The 25,949-nt window shown below is 36.3% G+C and overlaps 2 protein-coding genes across 8 annotated transcripts; one reads left to right on the top strand and one right to left on the bottom strand.

Moving 5' to 3' along the window:
• Positions 1–1,818: 1,818 nt before the first annotated feature.
• Positions 1,819–12,372, top strand: LOC123524720 (RNA pseudouridylate synthase domain-containing protein 1-like). 2 transcript variants are annotated; one of them, XM_045303136.2, is made up of 5 exons: positions 1,819–1,949; positions 7,972–8,224; positions 9,370–9,493; positions 11,099–11,303; positions 12,062–12,372. In XM_045303136.2, the coding sequence occupies exons 1-5, from the start codon at positions 1,925–1,927 to the stop codon at positions 12,367–12,369; spliced, it is 915 nt and encodes a 304-aa protein (XP_045159071.2). In that variant the 5' UTR covers positions 1,819–1,924; the 3' UTR covers positions 12,370–12,372. The 2 variants fall into 2 exon arrangements, with proteins under 2 accessions (XP_045159071.2, XP_045159072.2); XM_045303137.2 differs by lacking the exon at positions 1,819–1,949 and adding an exon at positions 2,191–2,471.
• A 2,229-nt stretch (positions 12,373–14,601) lies between these two features.
• On the bottom strand, positions 14,602–25,894 carry LOC123524721 (ornithine decarboxylase-like). Of its 6 annotated transcripts, XM_053538534.1 has the most exons (11): positions 25,758–25,894; positions 23,611–23,728; positions 22,991–23,087; positions 22,705–22,781; positions 21,907–22,079; positions 21,433–21,570; positions 19,753–19,904; positions 19,170–19,335; positions 15,927–16,048; positions 15,375–15,586; positions 14,604–15,040 (listed from the first exon to the last, which is right to left on the bottom strand). In XM_053538534.1, the coding sequence occupies exons 6-11, from the start codon at positions 21,506–21,508 to the stop codon at positions 15,013–15,015; spliced, it is 756 nt and encodes a 251-aa protein (XP_053394509.1). In that variant the 5' UTR covers positions 21,509–21,570; positions 21,907–22,079; positions 22,705–22,781; positions 22,991–23,087; positions 23,611–23,728; positions 25,758–25,894; the 3' UTR covers positions 14,604–15,012. The 6 variants fall into 6 exon arrangements, with proteins under 6 accessions (XP_053394511.1, XP_045159074.2, XP_053394509.1 ...); XM_053538533.1 differs by having other exon boundaries at positions 22,991–23,728; XM_053538535.1 differs by lacking the exon at positions 22,705–22,781.
• Between the last annotated feature and the right edge of the window lie 55 nt (positions 25,895–25,949).

Here is a 25,949-nt window from a genome sequence, read left to right as displayed (position 1 = left end):
CTTCCTTATTTTAGTAACACCTGCCAGAACATTGGGTAAAGATCATTCGTTTTCTTTTGGGAGTTGTAAAAAGTTTCTCAATTGATAGAAATTTTGCGTTCGTAAGCTTACCGCGATTAGGCCCTTCGGTTGTTACATGACCAGATTTAGATTCCAAATCCCAGGATTTTGTGGTTTCATTCAGATTTGCTGTAACATTTTTCACTGGAGATACAACTGAACTGTCACTGTTTTCAGTCTCTATGTCAGTGTCACTTAAATATGGATAGTTTCCTATTTCACTAGTCTCTATAGTGTTTCGGATTTGTTAGGCAGCCTTATCAATGAGGGCGGTGCTGCTGACATATTCATGATATCGCTTAATTTGCGTCCGTTTTAGGCACTTGCCAGTCAGAGTTTGTATGCACTTAACGCATTCAAGACCAGAGTCACTATAATCCGGCGACGGTAACATGATACTGGCTCTATCGTTATGTTTCACAATAGACGATTCCTTCGCCTACAAATAAAAACAACGTGAATGGAAAGGACAACACAATAGCATATTACTTTATCACATATTGAAATGCCATCATTTTGTCGTTCACGTAATTTAAAATGTACCCGTCGGCTTGACGGCACTCTCGGCAAACGAACTTGCCATCAACTCGCTCCATCGTATGTAGTCAAACTGAGCCTATCTTGGTACTCTCAATGAAGCCAAGCAAAATATCACCAATGCGTTTATCGTCATATTCTTCTTCAGTAATCGCCTCACTCTAGAAGAGTATCCGCGGGATTTGATTAAAGTACTGCAGGTGTACATGCGCAGCCGCAAGGGGCAACTATTTACATATAAAAGATTAAAATTTTTTCTTTGTACACAGTTTAAAAAAAAAACTAATAAAACGAAGAATGGCATTTAGAATGTATTGATATTTCCTAGAACAACTTTAAAGCCCATAAGTGTGGGCTGATTTACGGCACATTAAGGCAGATGCTTCCAAAGGACAACAGTGGCTAGGAAAAAAGCAGTGTTGGTACAGGAGATTTGGTTACATACTGTTGGTTGTGGATTCTGGCTGATTTTGATTGCCGTAGAGGATGACGTGATACTGAGTGCGCCAGCTGAGGGAATTTTACTAGATGACAGACTGGAATGAGAGGTGACATCTTTCTTGGAGAACACAGACGGTAATTGCTGGTTTAGTATGTCAGCTTTCTTCTTGGCTGTGCTGTATGAGATGCCATCTTTCTTCAAAGGAGGCACACCAAAGTTGTCCTTCTTCCTGAATTTGATATAGTTCCTTCTCGTGGTCCTCGCAGCTAACATTGCGGCTACATGTGACTCATGGGCTGCTCTGCAGGCTTTCCCAGTGTGAAGGGGAGTTAGTCTTCTTAGCACTCCTGAACCATCGCCGCTTTAATCCATATATGGCCCATTTTCTGTCCAGTTTGCCAGGAACCTACGTATTGTAAGAATTAATTACAATCTCTTTCAGTATGTGTACGAGTTGTAAGATCTTTTTAAGTATGCATTAACATCCATAATTTTTACAACAAAACATCCTTACTGCGAAGAGTGGGGACTAATGCCCTTCCTGCTGAGCTCTAACTTCCATTATATTCCCCTTATGCTATTGACAATGATTACACATTTCTCAGATGTCACCACTGACAATTCTCACTGTTAAAAAGCCGGGGACTAACCCCCTTTACCTCTTAACTTAACCGAGATTAAAATTAAAGTAATTATGCGACGGATGTCTCTGTTTATCCAGGGCTGCACTTTGGCGTGAGGGAACTTTATACAGCACACCGGAAATTAATAGAGTTAATTCCCTTTAATCTACCACCGCCATTTGTAACGAGAAATAATATTTCTTATCCGATATAATAATAATAAATATAACATAGATTCATCATTATCTTACTATTTGTTGGAATGAAAAAGAAGTTGCTTCTTGAAGGTTCGATTCAAAATTACGTGTTTTTATTTATGGAGGGCAATCGCTGACATTTCTAATTGAAAATACATGTACAGTCAACTCGCCAATAGAGAATCAGTGATTCAATCACTGCCAATAGCGGGTCACTTGGAAATAAAATGTGAATCTCTCTTAAACATACTAGAGTATACAATGTTTAAGTATCCAGTTATATTAACTTATCATTTAGCAATTGTTAGACAAAAGAAGATGGATCTAATCTAATGAGTTTGAGTTCCATGAGTAGATAACTCTTGCAACCATGTTTCCTGACTTGGATTTTAGCACTCTTGAATTCTTCAAAGTAGAATATTTTTGAGCATATCTCACAATTTCTTAGATAAAACCACACAAATTTGGTACCATTTTGAAGAGTGAAACACACACTTCCATAGGAATAATATGATAATGAATTTTAGATTGACTTCGATGAAAAAAAGTGCCATCAAACAGAGGCGGCCATTCAGCCAATAGAGAATCACCCATTTCAGGGATAATCAAAAGGTTGTTTATTTTGCTTAAAAATAAAAATCAATGGTTGATTTGATGTTGTACTGGTTTGAACTGGCAAATCTAGATAAATGAATAAGGTTCTGTGAATCAATATTTTGATTTTAGTTTTAGATATAGGTGGTGCTAATTATGCATAGAAATACAACTGTGAAAACTAGTGCTATATTCTTTGACTTAATATCTCCTGTTTGAAATGTAAACGTACTGTCTCTCATTATATTCTGTATTGAAATGTTTATTTCTAATACCATAGTCATGTTTTGTCAGAAAAAGACTATTTTAAATGGATAGAAAATATGATAAACTAGGTGACCCCCTATTGGCAAAAGTGACCCCCTATTGGTAAATCAGACTGGTATAAATGTTTCTTCATAACTTCAGACATAAAAGAATGATTCAAATAAATCAAACATTTAAATGAATGCAGGCAATAGTTTTAAGTGTTAGTAGGTTTAGATATCATGGAAGTCTAAACATTCTTCACTATATGCTAAAAGTTTAGATAGTGACCTGCTATTGGCGGGTTATCTGTAGCCTGTTTGCACCTATTTTCGCGGTACTAAGGGAATAAATGAATAAAGGAAAGAAAAAACAATATTATGTTGCTATTATTTCCTATTAACTTCGTAAACCTTTTCTTTTCCACTATTATTTCAAGCAGAAAATCATTTTTCTAGTCCTTGTTTACTTTTAAACCCATCGGGTTTCCGGTGCATGTGACCTTCACTTCCGCCAAGGGAGTTAATTCTAATTTCGCGGTACGGCATCCGACTTTATACAGGGCTTCCTGTCAAAGTGTAAAATGTATAGGACCCCTAAATTTTCAAAATGAATTTCGTGAGTAAGACATTAACAATTACTGCAATGTAAAATTAACACATTGGAAGGGTAATTCCGTCAAATAGTTGGACAACACACAATTCATTACTGCCTTAACCGAGTCAAATGATCGACGAGGGCATTTGAAAATAATTGAACTACGTTTACAAAAATAGGGTGTGAAACGTAATAAGCTTCCAAAGTAGGTCAAATTTATTTACTGTAGAGAGTGCTGCACATTGTTGTTCTCGCAAATTTCAAATACCGCGAGACCAGATGTAACGCGAAAATAGCAGCAAATGGTATACTATACCGAGTATAGCTTGTAGCAACATCCGCCACTGTTTTATTAGTTTTCAGGTCTAAATTAGTAAATCTAGATAATCTTAAACTTAAATCTAAATGTTTTACAGATACCAGTGTTCACCCGATTATTACATTTTCTTCCGAAAAGTAAATAACTGAGTAAACCACTACCAGGTGTCTGCAACTATATATTGCATTCACCACAAACATCCAGTCAGCTGTCAGTGACTTCAGCACTGACTTATCACTAGATATGACCACAAGTCCAACGTCAACACCCAGTGGAACTTTGTCGAAGATATACCATCATAGCCCACGTACCATCAAAGATGACCTCCTCATGCTTCAACCAGCCTTGGATCATGAGGAAAGCTAAGCGTCTCTCCAGAAGGAAACAGCGGGCATTTCACAGGGCCAGAGCCTCTGGGAAAGAAGTGGACATGGACCGCTACAAACAACTAGCCAAGGACACCAAATATGAATCCAGACATGCCTATAATTCCTACATCAGGGACCTCGTCTCAACTGACAGAAATCCCAAGAAGCTGTATTCCCTGGTAAAGGGGAAGAGATGTGATAAGAGCAGCATATCTCCCCTAAAATCAAACGGTGTCACCCACAGCGACCCCACCACCAAAGCAAAAATCATCAATGACCAATTCAGCGGTGTGTTCAACAGCAAGGACACATCCCACATCCCATCACTTGGAAAACAGCCCTGACTCAGCACCGATTACATCTGGAGTGCCACAGGGGTCAGTCATCAGTCCTCTACTCTTCCTGTTGTATATCAACAACCTCCCCCAGAAAGTGTCATCAATGTCCCGTCTCTTTGCTGACAATAGTCTCGTGTATAGGAAGATCCGCTCCACTGAGGATGCCAATGCCTTACAAGATGACCTAGACAGGCTCCAGCAATGGGAACGAGACTGGATGATGTCATTTAATCCCTCCAAGTGCGAGGTTGTTCGCTTCACCAGGAATACATATCCTACCAAGGCGGCCTATTACATCCATGGCAGCGAACTCCAAGTCGTCAAGGAAGGCAAGTACCTAGGCGTGTATCTTGATGAGACCTATCAATGAACACACACGTTGCAACCACTGCTAGAAAGGCGAACAACAGCCTCGCCTTCCTCAGGAGAAACCTGACAAGTTGCCCACAGGAAGTCAAGGCACAGTGTTACTAGACCCTCGTCAGGCCTATCCTTGAGTATGCCAGCACTGCATGGGATCCGCACACTCGGACAAACATTGACCGACTTGAGGCTGTCCAGAGATGCATAGCACGCTTCGTAAAGGGTGACTACCGCACTACAAGCAGCACTAGTCAGATGATTGCTGACATCGGCTGGTAACCCCTTCTCGATCGTCGCTCCAATGCCAAGCAGGTCATGACGTACAGAATCGTCCAATGCCTCGTCGACATCACACCACATCCAGTGAGGTTTTTCAATCCTACCTCAATCAACACCCGTGGCCACTCCATGAAATTCTATCTTCCGTTTTGTGGCAAAGATGCCCTGTACTACTCCTTCTTTCCCTCCGCCTCCAGACTATGGAACCAGCTCCCAGAAGAAGCCGTCATGTCTGACAGCATCGAGGCCTTCAAGAGGAGCCTGGCGACATGGTCCCACTAGTTCAGCACGTCATTTTTATCTGCTTTTAATTCTGCACTGTAAATATTTGAGCACCGCACACACCACCTTGTACATACACCACTGTACGACATTGCCCCAGAGTGGGACCTGTACACCAATGGAAGAAGAAGAAGAACTGGAAAAGAATATACTGTACAGTAGTCAGTATGTTGTTGATTAATTTATTGTAAAATAAACTGTTGTCAGTGTTGATAAAGATTAACAAGCTTATCGAACCCTTTAATGAATAGTATTTGAAATTCAGCAGAAAAAATTAATTGATCAAAACAAAGTTTTATGATATGAAAAGGCATATGGCTAATATGCACCCATTTATGTTGTTATTTAGCATTAAATAATTGGCACAGAAAAACTTGTTGTTTTTTTTTTTACTATCATTTAACCAACATGAGTAGAAGGAACTGTAGTTTTGACTACCATAACTTAACTGACACTATTTTTATTTTCTGATGGCGGCGTCCATTAAGTTGTAAAGGTGTAACTCTATTTGTTTACCTAACCAGTGTCAAACTGCAACATCTGCACACTGACTCTGGTGAGAAACTAATGACATCGCGCAAAGTTTGTAGCACATGTTTATTTTTGAATATCGGTATCAACATTTTTTTATATTTATGAATTGATCTAACTTATATTATAAAAATGTAAGCATTTTCAACAAAGTTCGTTAAAAAACATACCTTAGAAAGTTTAAATTTACAAAAAAATTAATAAGGATTCTATACTGCCTATCAATTTGTTTTCTAATTTCAAAATAAGAGTGCCCCAAAATATGACAATTGCAATGATGGGCAAAATATTGCATATAGCTACCGGTATATGCATTTGTAACTTGTTGTATAACTTATCTTCAAATGGTGTTATCTTACATCAGATCAAAAGAAAAATGGATTAAAAATATATATATTAGTAAAAAGCAAGTATATTGCATTTGATTTGATGAAATTATAGCGTGACAGATTTCTGGCACAATTTCTGGTTAGGTTTCAATATGGGGTTCGTTTCATCTCAAAGATCCATAACGGCATATAAGCATCTCTGAAGCTGAAAATTTTTAGCTACTAAGGGCTGTACACATGTGAAATATTTCTTGTATCTCGTAAGTCAACAGATGTGCGGAAAACATAAATACCCTACCTATTATTATAAATGGTTTGTAACAGCATAAGTTAAGATCATTTTCTCTACCCGGTAGTCTGTTTTGTGCCAGTTTGACTCCTCGTTACTTATTTGGTGTTCTTTGGTTATTTATGTTTCGAAAGAAGATGTAAACAATGGGGTAAATGCTGGTATCTTTTAACATTTTATTCAGATTCAAGTTTAAGTTAAATATTTTTCAAATCTTATTTGATAGTTCATTTGCAACAGATTTAAAGATGTGAATAACACACAGCATCTGGGACAGGATCGTATAGGGGTACAGATCTGTACCTCTAGAATCAGATTTTAGGGGTACGGATCCTAGAAACTTTCTAGTTTTTATAACAAGATAAAAATTATGTTTTTGGACACTAATATTTGTATGAATGACAAATCAGTTGTGTATTTGAACATAAGATTTACTGATGAAGTTTTATGGGGTGTTCAATTCATGTCCTGGATTTTGACATGTAACAACTTTTTCAGTTCCAGCACTTTAGAGTATAGTGGATTTTGGGGTATAGAGGATAGGTTGATAATCAGGTTGCATTCAGGCTTAAAGTATTGTATAAATTTTCATCTCATTCTATAACTGGGTTGAAGATAGACAATCTAACATACATTTTAAATCTTGGCTTCTTCTGTGTTATTTTTCATATGTCCTGGTACATGTATGAAAATCAAAGCTATCCTGTACTGACAAAATCATAATTGTATGTAAAAAATGCCAGTGAATAAAAATTATTTGATAGAAATTTAAAAGGCTGACTATCTATGAACAGAGTATACATAAACCCTTACCCTGCTAAATTTCTACAATGAACTTGTCCATCTTTCAATTTGGACAGTACCATTAACTGTTGAAAGGGGTGCTTACCAAAAAGATACTGACTGAATGGGGAACCATGCAGTCTGATCATGATCTGCACTGGTCGCAAAAGCAGAATAATTTGCCATCAGGAGGCTAAGGGTTAATATTCTGATTTATAGTAAAAATCCTGCGTAGTGTGTTTTGATGTGGTATTGAAAAATTACCAAAGCTATCATGTATTTAACTAAATCAGTGCAAAGAAAAAAGAAAACAGATGATTTTTTATTAAAAGCTGAATGTTTTAAAAAGAATACAACATTTTCCTTCTGATATACAGGAAAAACTACTCAGTATGTTTTCTTTGAATTAGAATGAAGGAAAAGTTTGTTAACTATCCTCTGTACCCTAAAGCTCTGTTGTTTGTGAAAAATTGTTAATAGCTAACTGCATTTAACTGCTTCATGTATTTAGTTTATTTTAATATGATTTATTCATCTATTACAAATGAATATTGCCCTAATTTCTCTAGAGAGATTACTTAACAATGATCTCAAAAATACTTTAAACAAAACTTTATATTATGAAATTTCAAGTTGGTTATTTAAAGGACTTAGAAATCAGTTCTAAGCTTTTTTGTCATTCTTGCACACAATTTAGAGATATCTTATTTTGTAGGTTTTAAGTGTTAAAATATTTTTGTGAAATATTGTTACACCAGACAATGTATTTTATTTAATGTATTGTTGCATTGCAGTAAAAAAGTTATTTTGTCGACAGTCGAAGGCATTCAGAATGGCAGCACAGGACCTTGCTAGGGTACACTCTGAAGAAAGATACAGGGAAAAAAACTTGCCTACAGTTGTTCACAGAAGTGCCAACTTTTTATGTATAAACAAAGGTTATGATATCAAAATCAACTTTAATGACCCAGCAGAGATAACTGTGGAACAGCAGCTTAGGAAAATGTTTCCCGAGCTTGTTGATCCGAAAGTAATGCATGGATTCAGGTAATTTTGTTTTTTTACATCAATATAGTATAGTGAACTTTCAAAAACAAAAGCCCGCAAAGTTTTTTAATACTGACCCGAGCAAAACTGTCGCTTTGAAAGTTTGCACGCTAAGTCTTGTTTATTATCATCAGATGAGTCCATAACTCGTGCATTTTGTCAAAATCATGGTATATATAGAGGATATTTGTTTGTTTCAGTGCAAGATTGAAATATCTTTCACGAGTGAACAGTTACACCAGATGCAATATTTTCACAAGTGGCATAGCCATGAGTAAAAATGTAAGATATGGTGTTCATGAGTGAAAGATATTTTGATATTTTGATCTTTTGTGTAAAACAAGCATTTTCTTCTCATTTTATGTTTTCACTAAATTCACCCCTTTTATAGTTTCCTACTAGTGAAAAATATATTTGATATTTTTCACTGTGAAAATATTAGATATATTTCACTCTAATATTTAGATAATTCAATGAAAAACATGTAATAATATTAGGTGATTTAACATTGTTCTGTACAATATGGAGATATATTTGGACGAGTACCCAGCTGAGAAAAATGAGCCGCTAGGATATTATATTTCATTGAATATTGTATTTCTGCATTTTTTTGTTTTTTCAAGATGCATATTCAAACTCTGTACATAGAGTGCCTACTTCACCCGATTTACATTTGGAATATTTTTCGCGTGTTTCGGGCTTTATCGTACGTTTAACATGTGACTGTTGAACCATCCAAATAGGGGAAAAAAATACAGGGTTTTTTTTTTTTTAACACGTGCATCAAATACATTACCATATTGTACGGTCACATGTTGCAATTAAATGTTCACAATTGGATAAATAAAAATAGATATAGAATCAATATTGTTATATGTATATAGCAAGTAAAATCTTGTCTTGTTAGGTCAGTGATTGAATACAATTACAAATCCCTTGTATATGTCTGAACTTAGTAGCAACAGCTTATAACTGTAAATGTTAACTTTTCCCAGTTACATTTTTTTGTCCATCATTGCATAAGTTAGGTGCATTGTAAATGACAGTCAGTCTACCAGTGACCCTGTTCTTTTTTCTTGTTCCAGCTATATATAATTATGATGTAACATTTGACTCTTGACTAGTTGCCATTGTTTCTCTTGTAGATATACCCATCGTTTAGACTTTGCTACAAGTGGAATTTTATGTCTGGCTTTGAATAAGAATGCAGCAAAGCACTTGTCTTTCCAGTTTCAATATAGACGTGTTGTGAAATATTACCTAGCTCTGGTAAGTGTAAATAATTGCATGACCAGAAAAGTGTGCTTCTTTAAATGTGGCGCCTTATTGAACATTTATTGAAAACTAACGCAAGCCATTTGTACTAGTATATTTTCCGATTTTATACGTAAAAATAGGAAATAAGCAGGGCTCCAGATAAGATGTGTATTAGCATAAATTACGCTTTGAAATAATGCATATAGGCATGTGCGATCATTTTTAAGTGTATAAAAACATATAAGAAAGTACAGAAACTCCTGCAATGACTTTTTACTAGCTTAAACAAAATCTGAACCATTTAAAGGCTTTATGTAACAAAGCACCGTCAGCATTAATTCTCCCACACAGAACGTACACATGCATCGAATGGTACTTTAAAATTAAACTATATTATTTACCCAGTGCATTCATAAATCAGATAGTTGGGAAACAATATTGATGGTACGGTAATGTATTTTAAAGCGGTGTCGATTTAAAATATCAACCTCCGATGTGGAGTAAACAACAAAATGTCTCTAAGATTGTAAAAAGTGAACAAACACTCTACGCATCTTTAAACGAACAAGAACGATCATTAAAACATATTTAAAGCTATATTGAGTATCCTATTGGATTCAGTAGCGATGTTTTAAGCCAAAGTAAGCCAAGGGAGAACAAAAAGCAAAAACTTGAATGCTGAATTGAAACTGAACTGCAAACAAATTCATGGGTGTTACACCAAATTAATAAATATGTTATAAAACTGTTTTCTTTTTTTCACATTTACAAATTTTCAGGAGTAAAATTACTCCTAGTAAATTTCAGATTTTACCATTTTCCTAATTCACAAAAATTAGGCAAAAAAAATTATCTGGAGCCCTGAATAAGTATTTTATATTATTTCAAGAAATGGCTGAATTTGTCATGTAAAAAAAGAAAGTAAATAGCAGTGATAAAATCTGCAATAAACAACAGTTGACACATGGACTGTTGAGAGAGCATCTAACATGGCTTAATTTGATTGCATGTTAAACAAGGAAGAAGGTCATTTATTTTCTCAGTTGTGATCTCCCTTTGACCATGTTAACTGTAACTAAAATCTAGATTTATTACTGATACCTGATAGGTACAGGTACCTGATAAATGTTTATCTAAAGCAGGAGTTACAGTTACAGCTATAACACAGGGCTTAAGCTAGACTAAGATGTTAGGGAGAAGTCACTTCTCCCTCAGCTAAGATTAGGGAGAAGTGGAGAGATTTTAGGGAGAAGTGGCGAGATTTTAGCACCATGACATGCAAGTTGAAAAAGGAACTAAATATGCTTAATATAATGTAACTATTTTTATTATTTCCTGTCTTTGCTTGCAAAGTCTATTAATTTAAAGTAAATAACAAATTCACTGAAAATGTCAAAATATTCATTAAATGTGTAAGATTAGTGTTGGTTATTTAAGTCTTAGATTATACATAAGCATTGTTGAATTATATGTTGGTAGTTTGGAAAACTAATACATCAGTTTCTCAGCTTTTTATCATGTTGTTTTTCTAACTGGAAATTTAAGATACTGTCTCTAACAACAGTATTTATTAGATTTTTTTTTTCGTTAAAGCATAACTATCATGTTTTTGTATAGGTGCGCGGACATGTGAATGATGACTTTGTGTTTATCGATGTTCCTACTGGAGATTTACAAGATGATGAGTGGCCAGGCAGAAGATGTGTGTCCACTCACCCGGCTTGCAAAGACCCAAAACTAACACAAACATTATTGATATGTCTGGAGAAGGGATTATTCAATGGGGCACCAGCCACAAAAGTGGTTCTTAAACCAATTACAGGTAGGTAAAAGACATTAAAACACCAATATTTTATGTCTAGAGAAGGGATTATTCAATGGGGCACCAGTCACAAAAGTAGTTCTTAAACCAATCACAGGTAAGTAAAAGACATTGATACACAAATATTTTATGTCTAGAAAAGGGATTACTCAGTGGAGCACTTTCATCTTTCACTCACAAGTACCGTATATTTCCGTCTTATGCTGAAATTTAGTAATATAAGACAGACATGTTGGGCCTCTATGGCCGAGTGGTTAAGGTTGATGACTTTGAATCACTTGCCCCTCACTGATGTTGGTTCAAGCCTTACTCAGGACATTGAATTCTTCATGACTGTAAGGAAGCCATCCAGCTGGCTAACGGAAGATGGGTGGTTCTACCCAGGTGCCCACTTTCAGTAAGATAACGCACGGAGGGTCACATTGATTAACTCATTTGTTGTTGTTTTTTACAACATGTCACAATGGTTTTGATAATTTTGTGGGAAAGACTGTCTTTGGAGTAGATAAAATGTTGAAAATTTTCATTATATTGTATTCATTATATTAATGGTTGGTCCATACCTTGGGCTATATCACCAGTCTGTATTTGACAATATCTGCTGGTCTAAAAGACAAAACTGAAAATTTAATTTTTATGTCATTTAATAGAACACTTATTAAACAGCTTGACGGTTAACAGTCAAAACTATTTGTTAATAGTTTTGAGTATTGACTGACAAGCCATTCAGTAAGTGTATATTACTGTATTATTTTCAGGGAAACAACACCAGTTGAGAGTGCATTGTGATTATATAGGACATACTATAGTTGGTGACTACACCTACAGTAACAGGCAAGATACTGATCCAGACAGAATGATGTTACATTCCCACAGACTTGTTGCTAATATGGATATAGAGAACTTAGACTTGATCACCCCGGATCCATTTACTCCAGCTCTGATACAGGGATGGTCCCCGCAACAAGTATTGTGTACATATCAGGAAGCTGAAAGGCAGGGAAACATATTTGACCCATCTACTAATAATGTTAAATTGGTTAAAATAAATATGTATGACACCTGAATATATTACAGTGTCTGATTGTCTTGATTTGTATCCTGCCTTGTGCAGTAATGTGAGCTGTTTTTATGCCCCCAAAAATTTTTTGTGGGGGCCCTTAGAATTGCCCTTACCTGTTGGGATGTCAGTCTATCTGTCCAAATTTGTGTCATGTCTATTTCAAAAATTGTTTGACCTAGAGTCATCAAAGATCATAGGATTAGTATTATGCCTCCCACCACACAGTGGTGTTGGAGACATATTGATTTACTCTGTGTGTGTGTGTGTCAGTCTGTCTGTCACAAAGCTTGTCCGCACTCTTAAGTCGAACATTTCTCATCCGATCTTCACCAAACTTTAACAAAATATGTTTGTTAATAAGTCCTCGGCCAAGTTCTATAACTAGCCAAATCGGCCTAGGCACTTCGGAATTATGGCCCTTGAAACTTGTTTTTGATAATCAAAGCAAGCAAAGTCTGATAAGGTAGTTGAGGTCTTGGTGCATGGTTGACTCATATACTACTATTCAGATGATAAGGCAGTTGTGAGAGACATGCGCTTTTCTCAAAAGCTTCTCTAGTTTAACATGTGAAGTTGAGCACTTGGGGTTTTGTTTGGAATTTCACTCAGCAAGACCAGAGTTATGGCCCTTGACTTAGTCAAAAATATGCATTAAGTGCCTAAAATTCTTGTCTTATGGATCTTAAAAAGTCTTTGAGCTAACAGAGTCATGAAACAGAATTGTTATTCAGCATGTGGGGTTTGTTTTGAATTTTCACTCAGTCGGACCTGAATTGTGTCCCTTGACTTAATAAATATAATATGGCCTGTAAGTTTTATGTTGCGTGTGTCTTAAAAAGTATTTGACCTAGATTCATGAAATTTCATAGGAATGTTTTTACAGCATGTGAAGTTGTACACCTTGAGTTTTGATTTACCCCCTCTCCCCACCTCCTATCCTCTCTTAATTCAGTTTTTCATCTTGTGTTTCTAGGTGATGTTTTCATCAATTCTCCTACCCCTGATGACTCGCACCCAAACCCTGTGGTAATATGAAAGTTTATAAAGTCTTGTATTGTCAGCAAGTAATGTATGACTGTACAGTGACAGGAAGTGGGGAACCAGTGTTTTATGGTCACACATCTAGGTAGATATGTTCAACTGAGGAAGTGTGTGTGTGTGTGTTTGGGTTTAACGTCTTTTTCAACAATTTTCCAGTCATATGAATGACGGTGTCTACTTGTAGCAGTGAGCACAATGCCCAACTTTATAGTGCTGCCTCACTGGAATATCACACCGTAGACATGTGACATGATACCCCACCCAGTCACATTATACTGACACCAGGCTGACCAGTCCTAGTACTATACTCTTAATGCTGAGCACCAAGCGAGGAAGCTACTAGTACCATTTGTACGTCTTTGGTATGATGCGGCCAGGGATCAAACCCACGACCTCCCGCACTCAAAGTGGACGCTCTACCACTAGGCTACCGAGGCAGTCAACTGAGGAAGAGTCGAGTAGAACAGGAAGTCTGGAAGTCTCAACTGAAATTTAAATTTTTAAAGAAATGTGTTAAAGAGTGAAGTTATTTCAATGCTCTTTTCAAAGAAGAGGACTCTTGTTGGTCTGTTGGTCAATCAAACTTCATATGATAATTGCTTGTACTCCAAATGCCTATCCCATCTAGGTTGTATAAGGATCTGTCAGACACTTCTGACTTGGAGACTGAAAATGATACGAGTTCATGAAACAAATTTTGATCTACAGTTGTCTGACTTGATTTGACCCCTTTAGTTTTTTGGGGTCAAAGTTCAATGTCACTGTGACCTTGAGACTGTTGAGTTTAGAATCATATCCATGTCTTGAAGTCAGTTGGTCAAAACAAAGAACTTACTAAAATGATTGCATATGGTCAGTACTTATGCAGTAGATGTCCTGCTGTTCCTTGTTCGGTAGATGGTCAAGGTCACAGTGATCTTGAGTCTCTTACAATATCTTGAGGGTACTTAGACCTACTGGCAAAGTTCATAGGCTGATTGCCTGTGGTCGACAGGTCATCTTTATGATATTTTGGCTGAGAAGGTCAATGGTCAAGGTGATGCAAAACTGGTTCTAATCAATGACTTGGAAATACTTAGGCATATGACTATACAACTAATTGATTTATGGGTAAGGTCAGTAGATGGCCAATTTTCTATTTTTGTCACTAAGTCAGATGTCAAGGTCAGTGACAATTTCTATGCAAAAACTGGATACATCTTCGTATGTTATTTTCCTGTGTTCATTAGATGAAACCTATTGTTTATGGAGCTGTTATGCCAAGGGTCAAGGTCACACCAAATTACTTACCCAGTAACCTTTCAACAGGCTATATTTTGGAACATTATTGACAAAACTCTATTGTTAATTCAGTATACATGAAAATTGTCAGGGTGAACTTGTTTTATTTTTGAGTTATAGACATTCGTATAAATGATGAATGACATTAAAGTTATTAGGCTGCTCTGCTCTATTTTGAAGTCCCTGTTACTGCTATATGTGTCCATTTTTCTCACTTAATTCTCAATCCTGATAACTCGACGATGATTTCCAGGACACAGAATAGATATTGTTAGGATACACTCCCTCATGAATGTACTATAATACTACACCAATTCCTCCACTTTAATGCTCTTCTTTATATACTTGGTACCTTGAAAATATATTTAAAAAGACTGAGAAACAAATGGTTTAATTTGAATCGAATTGTAACACCTTTTACAAAGTTGTCGAAATGGCGCTATATTTGTTTAATGGTTATAAAAATGGTTGCAAAAGTAGATACTGTTTTTGTAAAACTTCTATGTGTCATATTGTCCAGATGAAAAGGCCCATCTCAAAATAATGTGAAAATTGTTAATGTCTATGTTAAAGTAAATTACTAGAAATCTAAAAATGAACATTAGGTCAAAGAAAGAAAAGAGAGTTCTGAAAGTGAGCAGCTGTATAAGATAAGAAGCAGTATAGGTTTTGTATAACACAATTACCAGGTGTTTGCAAGGCAGTAGTAGATTTGTTTTGGTTCCTCCATTCCATTGAACTTTGTGATAGATGACAAAGTGTAAGCACCCATGTCTGGGAAGTAAAGCCATTCTCCTACTTCATGTGAAGGTAGTTGTGTAGACTCCACTAAGAAGTCCACACTGTCACAAGATGGTCCCCATATACTACTCTCGTATATGACAGCATCTTCATCAGCCTTTAGATGTATATGTTAAACGTAGCAGTTGAAGTAGAAGTCATATGCTCATTGTCATATTTCTTGATTGGATAAATGTCATTTCACAACTGCCAAGGAAGAGGCATTTGTTTATCCATTCTGATAAATTCTGAAAACTAAGCGATATTATCCACCTTTCTCCCTGGTCCTTCTGGACGAAGGTAAAATTACTAGTTTGTGACGCACGACTTGTATACTTTCTTAATTAAATTTTTTATCGAAGTCTTTTTTCAAGAAACAGAAATTTAGGTCTCGGTTCACTTTCAATTACATGTATACTTCTAATAGACTGCGATACTGATTATAAGAAAAATTATACCTTTAAAGATTTGGCTTCATACTTTCTCCCAACTGAAAGTTTACTCAAGAAAGTCCCATATACACCATCATTCACGTAGTACATTATACTGTCCTGTGTCTCTGCACTGTTTGTGCATTCAGCTACAAAATCGGATTCATTAAAACTCTGTGTAGGTTTGTTTTGTCAAAATCAGTGTTATCCTCATTATGGTGAACTTAGTCCGATATTGTTACGTTGCAAATTTTCAAACTATTACACTTACATAATTGCCATATTAAAGTTAAGCTACTCAATGTCTGTAACTGCCTAGAATTTATTCAGACCATGCATGTTGTGTAACGCGGTAGTTGGTTTCCATGGCTTTTCAAATGTTCATTTATTTCGCAAAACATCAATATAAGGCGGGGAAATATGAAAAGTATAAAAAATAAAAGAATAAAAAGTTACCCTAGATGACTAGCTCATTTTGTAAATTCCTTAACAATGCAGTGTCTCCGCTGCGTCTTAGCAGAACTAGACGTTCACAGTCAAATTTGGGGATTATGAAATCAGTAGAATTGACCTCATTGCTATATTTGGTCATTTTAAACGTTATTTTATACCTTACAATAAATAGTAACAAAAAAGCCTAAAAAACTGCCATTACGGCCGCCTCGACGGATCCATATTGGTGCACTGTGCCTCGCATGCCATAATCATAATGGCAACCGAAACATCAGTACATTTTGACGTTGACGTCATGAAGCAACGTCGTTATGGCAGGTGAAAGGATACTGATTCTTTTTCAGATGATGGCATTGTTGCTGAAAACAGCAATACCAATCATGCTTATTAATTTGTGGAAAATATGTAAAATGACAACACCAAGATAAATATGAAGCAAAGGTATATAATAAAAAGCCCAATAAACGACTGGTGTGTGCCTTCTAGCCATAATGGCACACCTAAAGTTTCATAATGGCCCTCGGGCAGTTATAACACTAAGTGTGCCATTATAGCAAGAAGACACAACCAAGCCGTATATTGACCTCTTATTCTTAGACTTACATTCAAGTTTGTACTCGAAAACTCTGTTAAACGTTTTCTTCATTTTAACCAGTCAGTTTGGAAGAAGTTTTCAGCCAGTATTTTTATACGCCCGAAGGGACGTATTATGTTATGGTCCCGGTGTCCGTCTGTCCGTCCGTTAGCAATTTCGTGTCCACTCTGTAACTCTTGAACCCCTTGAAGGATTTCAAAGAAACTTGACACAAATGTTCACTACACCAAGATGACGTGCAGAGCGCATGTTTTGGATGTGTCATTTCAAGGTCAAGGTCAAACTTAGGGGTCAAAGGTCATATGAGTGTTTTTCGTGTCTGCTCTGTAACTCTTGAACTGCATGATGGATTTCAAAGAAGCTTTGCACAAATGTTCAGCACACTGAGGTGACATGCAGAGCACTTGTTTCGGATGACTAGCTTCAAGGTCAAGGTCACACTTAGAAGTGAAAGGTCATATGAGTGTGTTTCGTGTCCGCTCTGTAACTCTTGAACTGCTTGAATGATTTCAAAGAAACTTGGCACAAATGTCCACCACACTGAGGCGATGTGTAGAGTGCATGTTTTGGATGACTCGCTTCAAGGTCAAGGTCACACTTAGGGGTCAAAGGTCATATATGACTTTGCTTTGTGTATATTGCTCTGCATTGCAGTGCTCTTGTTTTTATTTGGCAGATCCCTTTTTGTTCTCTTACAAGATTTTTTTTTTTAATTACTTCCCTTTTTTGTTACTATAAATAGCTTATTTTGAAACTTTTTTATTATTGGCCTTAGGGAAAAACCGAGACCACTTTTCTGTGGTACAACATGGATGGTACATCCAATTTTTAGATGTCTTTTGACATAACTTTACCTGGTAAGAATATTTTTGTGGACTAAGAATTTTTTTTTTTTTTTGGAATTTCTCCTTTTTTGTTGTTCCTCTCCTTTGGGCTTTAACAGTCAAGTTCTTTAAATTTTGCTCCCATCCTTTGATGTAACCCTTCGTGCGTATATTGCCCCGCTTGGTGGCGCTCTTGTTAACCCTTTGTATGCCCCCCTTTGAAGAAGGAGAGGTATATTGTTTTGCATATGTCTGTCGGTATGTAGACCAATCCGTTTCCGGATGATAACTCAAGAACGTTTGGGCCTAGGATCATGAAAGTTGATAGGGAGGTTGGTCATGACCAGCAGCTGACCCCTATTGATTTTGAGGTCAATAGATCAAAGGTCAAGGTCACAGTGATCCAGAAAAGTGAAACGCTTTCCGGATAATAACTCAAGAACGCTTAGGCCTAGGATCATGAAACTTGATAGGGAGGTTGGTCTTGACTAGGAAATGACCCCTACTGATTTTGAGGTCAAGGTCAAGGTCAAGGTCACAGTGACTCAGAACAGTGAAACGGTTTCCAGAAGATAACTTAAGAACGCTTGGGCCTAGGATCATGAAAGTTGATAGGGAGGTTGGTCATAACCAGCAGATGACCCCTAATGATTTTGAGGTCAGTAGGTCAAAGGTCAAGGTCTTAATGACCTGAAGCAGTTAAACAGTTTCCGGACGATAACTTAAGAACACTTGGGCTTAGGATCAAGAAACTTTATCGGGAGGTTGATCATGATCAGTAGATGAACCCTATTGATCTTGAGATCAGTTAAGGTCAAGGTCACAGTGACCTGGAACAGTTAAACGGTTTCTGGATGATAACTTGAGCACGCTTAGGCCTAGGATCAAGAAACTTAGAGGGAGGTTGATCTTGACCAGCAAATGACACCTACTGATTTTGAGGTCAGCAGGTCAAAGGTCAATGTCACATTGACCCAGAACAGTAGAACTTTGTTGTACAGTCACCATATAATTTCTGTTCCTTGTGTAATTACTGAATATGTCAAGGATGGGGGGTCATTTTGTGTTCTACGATCGAGCTCTTGTTCTAGCCATCGGAGGAAATAACATTCAGAGTAATGAAATACAACAAAAAAGTGATGAAACGGGCATCGTAGACTGTAGACTGCTGTTTCATATATAACCCACTTAAACTGTCTAATATATACGGGAACTGGCCTCACAAGGTTCGATGATGCAGGGTAGAACAACGAAAACCAAAATCAGACGTCGTGACTGACTGGCTTACAGTCAAGTACAAACACTTAACTAGTCAAAAGTTCCAGAATTAGTTAGAATAACTGATATGAGAGCTCTTTAGCCGGCCGATGACTTTGTTATTATAATTAGATGATATACCTTTATTATGTTGACTTAATGTAGAAGGTACTGTCCGTTTAGCAATAATTTGAACTCCGAGAGTAAATGCGGAAGCGACCATATACCGCCCAGGCTCTGCAATCACCTCCACGCCCATATCCACGGAGAAGTATGTCTGTAAGCTCTTGTTTACAACACCAGTTATCTAACCAAAACAAGAACAATTTTGCAGCGATTATTAATTTATTTGTGATAATTTTCGATACTTGATTTTTTCGTAGATATTACAGAAAACTTCAGTTTAATTACAAAAGATCTCTTGGAAAGGAAAGCATTACATGGTATAAAACAACTTTTTGTGTAGGTTTTCCTTTTTCTCGTCCGAATGCAAAAACAATTTTGCTAAAATTCTTGGAAATTAAGCAGACTTCGAAAAGATTAATCTTTCCGACAGTAAATTATTTGTAGATTTTCCGGTATGTCATGACAAAACTATCACACACCAGTACTTCACAGACACCAGTACTTTACAGACACCATTAGTACTTCACAGACACCAGTACTTCACAGAAAGCACATGATTTACCCATTTTGGACGCTAAGCAGAAAACCTGAAACGTACCTCGTGAAATGTGTCATATGTATTGAGTTGTCCAGGGAACCCGCCACCTATGTCGAGCAGTTTCATACAAAAACTCATGCCAGTTCCGACGTGCTTGTTGTATAGCCGTGGAAAATGCTCTCGAATCATAACAGTTACTGCCAACATGAAAACTGAAATATATTATAACTCTGACTAATTATCACAGATATGGCCTAAATGTTGATAAGGCCTAAAAAAACCTCTTTGTTTCCGGTAATATGCTCAAAAAATTAGAGTAGGTAGGTCGGAAATTTTTTTTTATTAAGAGACTTTGAAAAGTTGAAAAAAATATTCTCCAAGGCCATAAAAACAGGGTCGGGAAAAAATTTAGGGTAGGTCGGGATACCGGAAACAATTTTTACGCCTAAAGCGGCAGAGGTTGGACAAGATTGTCTTACATTCCGTTTCAATACACGCGCGAAAGCAGCGGATTCTTTGTTAAGATATATGTCTCAAAAGCGCAATGAACTGCCCCTTCATTTTCTCCAAACAGTTAACTATAAGCATTTTTCAATGCTCTATACTTGCAGGACACCCAGTTATTTGGACTGACTTTCTGAGACCAGATGTTCGAAACTGTAATGGGCTGTTATACTAACCGCCTGTTAAATTTCTATTCAAAATACTAGTCTTAGTGGGAAACACTAGTTTTACTGTAAGGACGTTTAAGTGTTTATAATCCTTAATGCATACATTTGTTTTTCTACGTTTTTTAAAATTTCGAAAATATAACTCAAAAAGTTAGACCGTTAGCTTAATCGCCTGTTAAAGTTTCGAACAACTGGGTCCAGTTCTACAAGTAAAAATCTTTCATCTTAGCGACAGTCGTACAATCAGTCTTTTCTCCATTCGTTGGCACATTCGAAGTATTTACTGAAACATCTTGGCACAATGACAAATTTTAGTTTGTTTGATCAAACTGGACATGAACAAAAAGTCAATTCAAACCAAATATTAAGTGTTCGACGGTAAATATCAAGTAAATATTTGTCCTGCGTAGCTGATTTATTACTTTATTTGTGTAAAGTTAGTTCAAAATAATTCCCTCATCACATATGGAGAATGAGGCCACGATTTAAAAAAAATATGCAGTAGCCTCTTTAAATATCTTTTTACTATAAACAAAAGAAAATCTTTAAAAACGATCAGTTTGGGTCTCCTGCCAGTGTATGCTATTATTACAGATTTATTCTGCACAAATACAAAAAGGTGAATCTTTTGCATTTTTTTTCTCCAAAAAACAGGATGACGTCGAGCACTGAACCCGATGTATTCTAAATCACTGCGTATAACGTTAGGTGACAGACTAAATAGCTCAGTATTTTCTTTGGCGTATCGTGTAAGCATTTATTTCACTCAAGAAAAGGCAGATTACTACATATTTCCACGAACGGTTTGCGCGAGTGCAAATATTGGTTGTCTCCCTTCGCAGTAACGGGTACTTAATAAAAGACTATCCAATGTATACATTCGCAAGGTGGTCTTTGTTCCTCTAACGACACAAAATAATGTTAACCTTACCTGACGCCAACAACGTCAAGCTGTAGGCAAATAATGTTAACCTTACCTGACGCCAACAACTTCAAGTTGTAGGCAAATAATGTTAACCTTACCTGACGCCAACAACTTCAAGTTGTAGGCAAATAATGTTAACCTTACCTGACGCCAACAACGTCAAGCTGTAGGTCTTTCGCAGTCTGTAAAACACCGGAAACTTCCGCTGGATGGCAACCATATTTGCAACTGAAATCTTGCCTGCCTTTAAACTCGCTGTCTATCATAATTCTCAAAACGAGTCTGCAGTGCCAAAAGGACAAATATTGATAATGTTTATTTTGCAAATTAAATGACATCGGTTCAGTCAGACAAGTTCATTTTCTACTATTATTTTATCTAAGGTGAGTAGGGAATGGATAAAATTATGTTAGTCAAGGCCATACTGTACTTCAAAACTATTAGTGAAATGGGCGCAACTTTAGACTTAAGATATTCTTGTAACAATTTATCAAATTTTTATTCGTTCGATTTATTCAGAAATATAATTTTGCCGCTAAATATTTTGTTGTGTTGTTAACCATTACTTTAATTGGAGAGATGTTTAGTTAAAATGAATTGTGTCATAAATTGCATTACTTTGCTGCTGGATAAAGTCTTTTGACTTTATAAAGCTCTGCTACGTTGTCAAAAGTCATCTTCTCTACTCCTTTCTGTTCTGCAAAGCTCAGCATGGACATCTGTTTGCAGGGTTGGGCGTATATCACTCGTGTAGGAGATACACCCATGTCCAGCACTTTCTCAATTTCATGCTTAATATCATAAATGTGAATGTTTTAATCAAATCAGCTTGCTTGACAAGTTTGCTACAAGCGCACCAATTTTACATATATACATGTAACTGAATTAAAGTTATGTTATGCCCAGATTTCGTATTTGAAATAAAAATGAACAATTACCGCCACAGTATCTATGTTATCACGAAATAAATATGTTTGTGTTATGTGCTGGGTTAAAATAGTATACACTTACTAAATATTTAATAAATACAGAATGAATTTCTACTTCGACTGAAAAACTGGCAGTTTTTAACCAAAAAAAAACTGAGTGTTATTGTGTGACTTTTGTTTACAGCCGTACATACATAGCTTATATTCATCCAAGTTCAACTGCATACGATGAGGATTTCGTTCATTTAAAGTTAGTATTCAACGATAAAATATTTTAGTGAAGCGGAGTATAGTATAGCTTTAAATTTAACTTTTATTCGTTTTTGAAATCCAGCGTAGAGCAGAAATCTCTGTGCGATGGTTTTAAATGGTGAACGTAGAGTATAAAGGAAATACGGCTTTGTCCTTGAAAATGTTAAAAATGGCATAAATTCGTTGCCAGTAGAAACAAAAACTGTTACAGAAAAGACAATAAATTCATGCGTACTTTACTAGCACAGTCGAATGATGCACCCAAGTCTGCAAGTACTTTCAACACTGCGAACTCTTCGTTACATTTGACAGCTAAAATCATATGTGTTAATACTATTCTAATGTATATTTAAATCAAAGTACACATGGTCTATATATAAAGTGTCTTTATACATACAGTATATATCTGTAATAAGAACGAAGCATAAGACACGGTAGAAACTTTAAAAGAATAGCAACATATTAATAACTAAGCGACTGAATACCCCACCCCTCTTCCTGATACAAGTAAAGATCCGTACCGTAAAATGGCTTGACTCTTGGCATGAGCCGCATCCATTGTTGATACTTGTTAATGATGTCTCCAAGGTTTCATATACAAAAATGTCTGTCGCTTTTCTGTGATGGATAAAATATTTTTAGGAATACCTTAATTCTTTTTAATACATATTATACTATCCCATGTATTTTTACTGTTTTCAGACGTCTAGAGATTACCAGTGTCACCGACTATGCCGAAGTGGCCAACCTCATTGAAAACGTTGGCCATTGCGCAAGACCAATTTTCAGTTTACAGTTATATTTCTATCTAACTGCATAATAGTTCCAACTGCACTTTATATTTGTGAATTGTACACCTCTTGTTTGAACTTTGATAAAATGTATTTACAATACATCGGAAATACTTTAGTAGCCTGAACCTAATGTTGCCAAAGCAATAAACGATGTATAGATGCCCCAAGATCTGTTACGAATAAAGGACCCCTGTTCAACCTTAGTGGAACACAAAGGTCTCTGAGGCAAAGGTGTTTTGTATATTACTTAAAAATGAACCGGTTTATTTTACAAATGTTCATTTCGATGCAAAAATGGACTTCTCTGCTCCTTATCATTTTTCTTCTGGTTCCTCTCTCTCTGTTACCTCCTTTTCGGCTATTTCCACCTGTTCCTTCACTAGATCAACAGTGGAGGCACTGTCGCGATGTAACTTCACGTAACATTCTTTTCCGATGCAGGTCTGCATTTTAACATGTGGTCACCTGTTGAATATAAATTGAAATGGTACTGAAGTTCACATGTACAGTTTTGGGTCTCAGTCTTTAAGCCAGCTTGTTCTTATACTGAACTTGAAACCCCACTTCTTTCTACTTTAGTATATGATTATTATTGTTTTTCAAGAAACTGAAAGTGGTTTTTTTAAGTTTCTAGCTAGAAAATATTACCCTGTAAAGTTTGTTCATTGTGTTTTGGCATGGTTATCCTTTTGTCCGTCTGTCGCAAAGCGGTGTCTGCCTTGTACTATTTGAGCCGCGCCATGAGAAAACCAACATAGTGCGTTTGCGACCAGCATCCGCGCAGTCTGGTCAGGATCCATGCTGTTCGCTTTCAAAGCCTATTGCAATTAGAGAAACTGTTAGCGAACAGCATGGATCCTGACCAGACTGCGCGGATGCGCAGGCTGGTCTGGGCCATGCTGGTCGCAAATGCACTATGTTTTTTTTCTCATGGTGCGGCTCATTTCAACTTTGCACAAGCATTAGCGATAACAAAACTGTTCAGCCATTATAGTTCTAATGTTACGTGGTATGACGGGACTGAGCGTCAAATAGCGACATTTTGCGTTATGCTTGAGTTCATGAGAAAATGTCCTCCGCGATGAGATGATGTGCAGATTGTAAGTTACATTCGTGTCGATTCAAGGTCAAGGTTGTGTTCAGTACAGTACGTACCCTTTTAATCTCTTGAAACATTGTGCAATAGATAAGCTAACATGTTAAAACACAATGGGCAATGCGAAAAACTCAACTTTCAACCAAGTTGGTTCAAGGTCCATCGGAGTGATGCAGGTTCAATTCCATACTAAAGTAAAAAATGGAATAAAGAAGGCTAACTGTGTGGAATGTTGTTCTCTTATCATAAGTATTTACATGATGAAAGATATGGAAGGCCGATGCACCATGCAATTAAAATGGCAATTATCGAATATCAGTGGGACTATTTCCATACACCCACATTGTAATGATTTGGGTTATGGGCCTCTCCAACCAGTCTGTACATAATACCGGCCATGCGAAACTGCTTCTGGGTTTTGTTTTGTTTTGTTTGTTTGTTTTTTTTTGGGGGGGGGTTCACATTTAAGGTAGCGCTTTTTGAAATTTTATTCGCTAAAATCTTCATTTTATATTTAGATTGTTTATAAATCTATACATTTTTGTACAGGTCTATAAAATATCTGTACAGATAACACAAAAATGTACAAGTTTCTAAATAAAATAAACACAACAACGTCGCGCTTAAGTTAATTATTCTTTAAATTTAGTGGAAATAAACCGTATGTGGGTTCATCAATTTTTATTTTACAAAAAATGAAATATGTATCATTCAAAAATTCAGAAGATGTATTCATTGAGTTAAAAATCGCTTGCACATAAGCTTTCATATCAATGGTTTCGTACAAAAAAAAAATGCTTTAAACAAACGCATGAATGACATTTTACACATTTTATTTAGAAAATAAAAGGGGGAAATGACGACATGATCGTGGCGTGGGTCAATCGAAATTACAGATAAAACTTATTCTAAAATAGCATTTGTTAAATCAAATGTTGAAAATGGATAAACTTCTTGTAACTAAGGATCCTTATTTTTAGTATTTTTGTCCTTGTGTACATGCCCTTCTTATTTCTATATAGAAAATCTGACCGCTTTCGATAATTGGACGGAGGAATATTCTTCGGATTGAAAGATAGATAAAATCAACAGTTATTATTTGGCAATTACAGTAGTATTTTGCATTCCAGTAAGCATTTGGCCATTCACATTAGGTATCTGGCTTTTAGCATTCCGTAATGAACATGCCACATCGGCCTTAGAAAGCCATTTGAGCTATGGATAACATGATTACGCATAATGAGAACAAGTGGTAAATGTGCTAGTAAGATAATACATTAGACATGTTAATAAAAATAAAGTATTTAAAAAATAGTTAAGCAACATACGAATATAAATTTCGCTCGAGATCAGAAAAAAAAATGTGTATGTTGACCGTCTAAACAAAACAGTACTTACGGCGATTACGAACAAGGAAGTTATTTCCTAGGACATCAAAAGCACATACTAGTAGATTAAAATAGTTTTGTAAAAAAAAGATTATAAAGCGTTACATAACTTCGTCATACACAACCAGGCAAATATATATGTTTATGGAACGCCACAGCTGTCTTATATCGGATCACTTCATCTGTGTTATCCCGATTGTAT

Source organism: Mercenaria mercenaria, chromosome 3 (assembly GCF_021730395.1).
Source record: "Mercenaria mercenaria strain notata chromosome 3, MADL_Memer_1, whole genome shotgun sequence".
Classification (NCBI taxonomy): Eukaryota; Metazoa; Mollusca; class Bivalvia; order Venerida; family Veneridae; genus Mercenaria; species Mercenaria mercenaria.
This window is presented reverse-complemented; position numbering and strand designations above follow the sequence as displayed.